Source organism: Gadus morhua, chromosome 10, assembly GCF_902167405.1.
Source record: "Gadus morhua chromosome 10, gadMor3.0, whole genome shotgun sequence".
NCBI lineage: Eukaryota > Metazoa > Chordata > Actinopteri > Gadiformes > Gadidae > Gadus > Gadus morhua.
In genome coordinates this window covers 7,343,725-7,346,224 of record NC_044057.1, presented here as the reverse complement: position 1 = coordinate 7,346,224, position 2,500 = coordinate 7,343,725, and the positions used below count along the sequence as shown (strand labels likewise).

At 48.8% G+C, this 2,500-nt stretch overlaps 1 protein-coding gene across 4 annotated transcripts in view; it reads left to right on the top strand.

The window, feature by feature from the left end:
- mid2 (midline 2) overlaps positions 1-2,500 on the top strand; it is a 104,618-nt gene that overhangs the window by 100,758 nt on the left and 1,360 nt on the right. For all 4 annotated transcript variants that reach the window (XM_030368321.1, XM_030368322.1, XM_030368324.1 and 1 more), the window contains one exon: positions 1-2,500. This exon is cut by the window's left edge and continues 52 nt beyond it; it is cut by the window's right edge and continues 1,360 nt beyond it. In XM_030368321.1, the coding sequence (XP_030224181.1) occupies positions 1-408 (408 nt within the window). In that variant the 3' untranslated portion in view covers positions 409-2,500.

Below are 2,500 nucleotides of genomic sequence, written 5' to 3'. Positions count from 1 at the left end.
AAGAACTCGTCATCCTGGGTGCTGTCGCGCTGCAACAACAACTTCACCGTGCGGCACAACGGCAAGGAGATGCAGGTGGAGGCCAGCCTGCAGCTGCGGCGGCTGGGCGTGCTGCTGGACTACGACAACAACTCGCTGGCCTTCTACGACGCCATGAACTCCCAGCACCTGCACACCTTCGACATCTCCTTCCTGCTGCCGGTGGCGCCCACCTTCATGATCTGGAACAAGTCGGTGATGATCCTGTCGGGGCTGCCCGTGCCTGACTTTGTGGACGGGGGCGCGCAGGACCAGCAGGAGCAACAGCACCTGCAGCACCACCAACAGCACCAGCAGCAGCAGCAGCAGCAGATGGGGCTCTGCCGGCAGGAGTCGCCCTACGTCTCGGGGATGAAGGCCTGCCACTGAGAGGGCGGGGGGAGTGTGGGGGGGGGAGCCATGTGACGAACACCGACCCCTGAACCCCAGCCACTCCCCACCCAAACCCCCACCCACCTCCCCCTGCGCACCTCTCCTATCCCGGGGTCGGACTGTGGTGGAAAATGAGGGTGTCTTTGGGATTATTGCGGAGAGCAGATCCTTGTGCACCATGTTTCGCGTGGCCCCAACTCTCTCTAACCTTCTGGGAGGTCGGTTGGAAGCAGAGAGCTGAAAGACGTGTGCAGCGGGCGGGGTGCGCGGTCGATGCTATTAGCTGGTTTCCGTCCGACACTGGAAACCCATCACATTGAGGTTCATATGCGGGAAGTTTTATTTTCTTCTCGTGTAAGAAGCCACGCACACGCAGGAGTGAAGAGATGGCCTGCAGTGGGCAGCGGAGACCCGGTTCTTTGGATTTTAATTATAATTGGATGATTCGTTTTTCAAAAGATTATGTTAATAACAAAAAATATCCATACTCCAAACCCCAGAAGCCGGACTGAAGGCCAGAGTCTAGCAGCATGAGCAGAGTCAGCGGGGGGGTCCCGGCAGACCGCGGGGGGAACACCAGGACTGGAACGGCTTCTCCACTTGTACTTATGCAAAAGTTGTCGCTTGTTATTTTAAAACATTTAAAAAGAGAAAAGAATCAAACCGTGTTTAACTTGTATCAGTTGACCTTATTAATCGCTATGCCTGACTTATCGATATGGGATATGCTTTGATCTTGTGAATTAAACACATAACAGAAAATAAGCCGTTGGCGTTTTGGTAGTGCCTTCCTTTAAAGCCTACTGCAAGTCAACAGCTTGAACTGAGGCCAGCCATGAACCTACAACACATGGTGTCAGAAAGGGAATCACATTGTGTTCCTCTGCAGAAACTTAAATCTTGGCTTGTCTTATTTTGGGTGGTTGGTTTTTAGAGTGGCCCAGTTTAACAGTTGACCATTTCCGAAATGCTCTCGGACGTGACTAACCCTCTTGTATCATAAGAGATATATTGAAGAATTGAAAAGTGTTGATTATTTATGAAGACATACAATGCTTTTTATTGTTCATCCCAGCATGTCCATGATGCACTTTTTTTTTTGACATGGGAATATTTCCCCGGAGTTTGGTCAGAAGTGAGGGGAACAGATCACATCTTGCTCTTCCGCTCGTTGTATTGAAACCCGTGTATGCGTTCCCTAACACAGAGAACACAGAAACACGTGTCCTCTCACATCTGTAGTTGTTGTGTTTTTCTTCCCCAGTCCATTTGTTAGCGTGATAAAGCTATGGTGAAAGACACACGTGTTACACACTAGAGTCACGTGCTGTTGTGCTTGGCGGACGAAAGGGACTCATACTCCTTTTCACATTGGGTTCATTTAAAGCAATAAAATCCCCTGGTGACGAAGCAGAAATGTTTGATTACTCTGGATGAAACCGACCAAGTGACAGAACCTTCCCTCATTTGTTCCCTCGCCACAAAATGTGTGGTTCTTTTGACATGAAAGGGATATGAATGGGATGTTATTTATGTTATTTTTCACCATGCTAAAAAAGGATGACACAAGAGAAATATTGGGCAAAGAAACAACCTGTTGACTTTGACACTGTTCAGGGAAGACCTCGATCTCATGAATAGGTTTGCCAAACATTTATTCACACAAACCAACACATGCACTCGACCTTGTCGCAATGTTGCATGGTACACATTATAAGATGCCACACAAAGTACACTGGGGAGAAATCTTAGGAACATAACTTATTTTTCGAGTTCACCGAAGCCTGTCTTTATTGCACTTCACCACTTCCTAGAGACCGTAAACACACTCAGCCCTTCGTCAGTCAAACAGCCGTTGCTAACTTTACGGTTTACGTCAGCTCTCTGGCGTGGGGGTCGTGACCTCTGCCTGGTGTTTGAATTCCCAGGTAGTAGTCGGCTCAGATCGAGACAATCAAAAGTGTAATTATTATAGAACATGCCTCACTGTTGTAGGAACGCTGCGTGGAGAATGGAAGAGAGGCGCGCTTGTGTGTGTGTGATGTTTGGGCTTCAGCGCGCCATAACATTTCCCTCCCTCTCTCTTTGA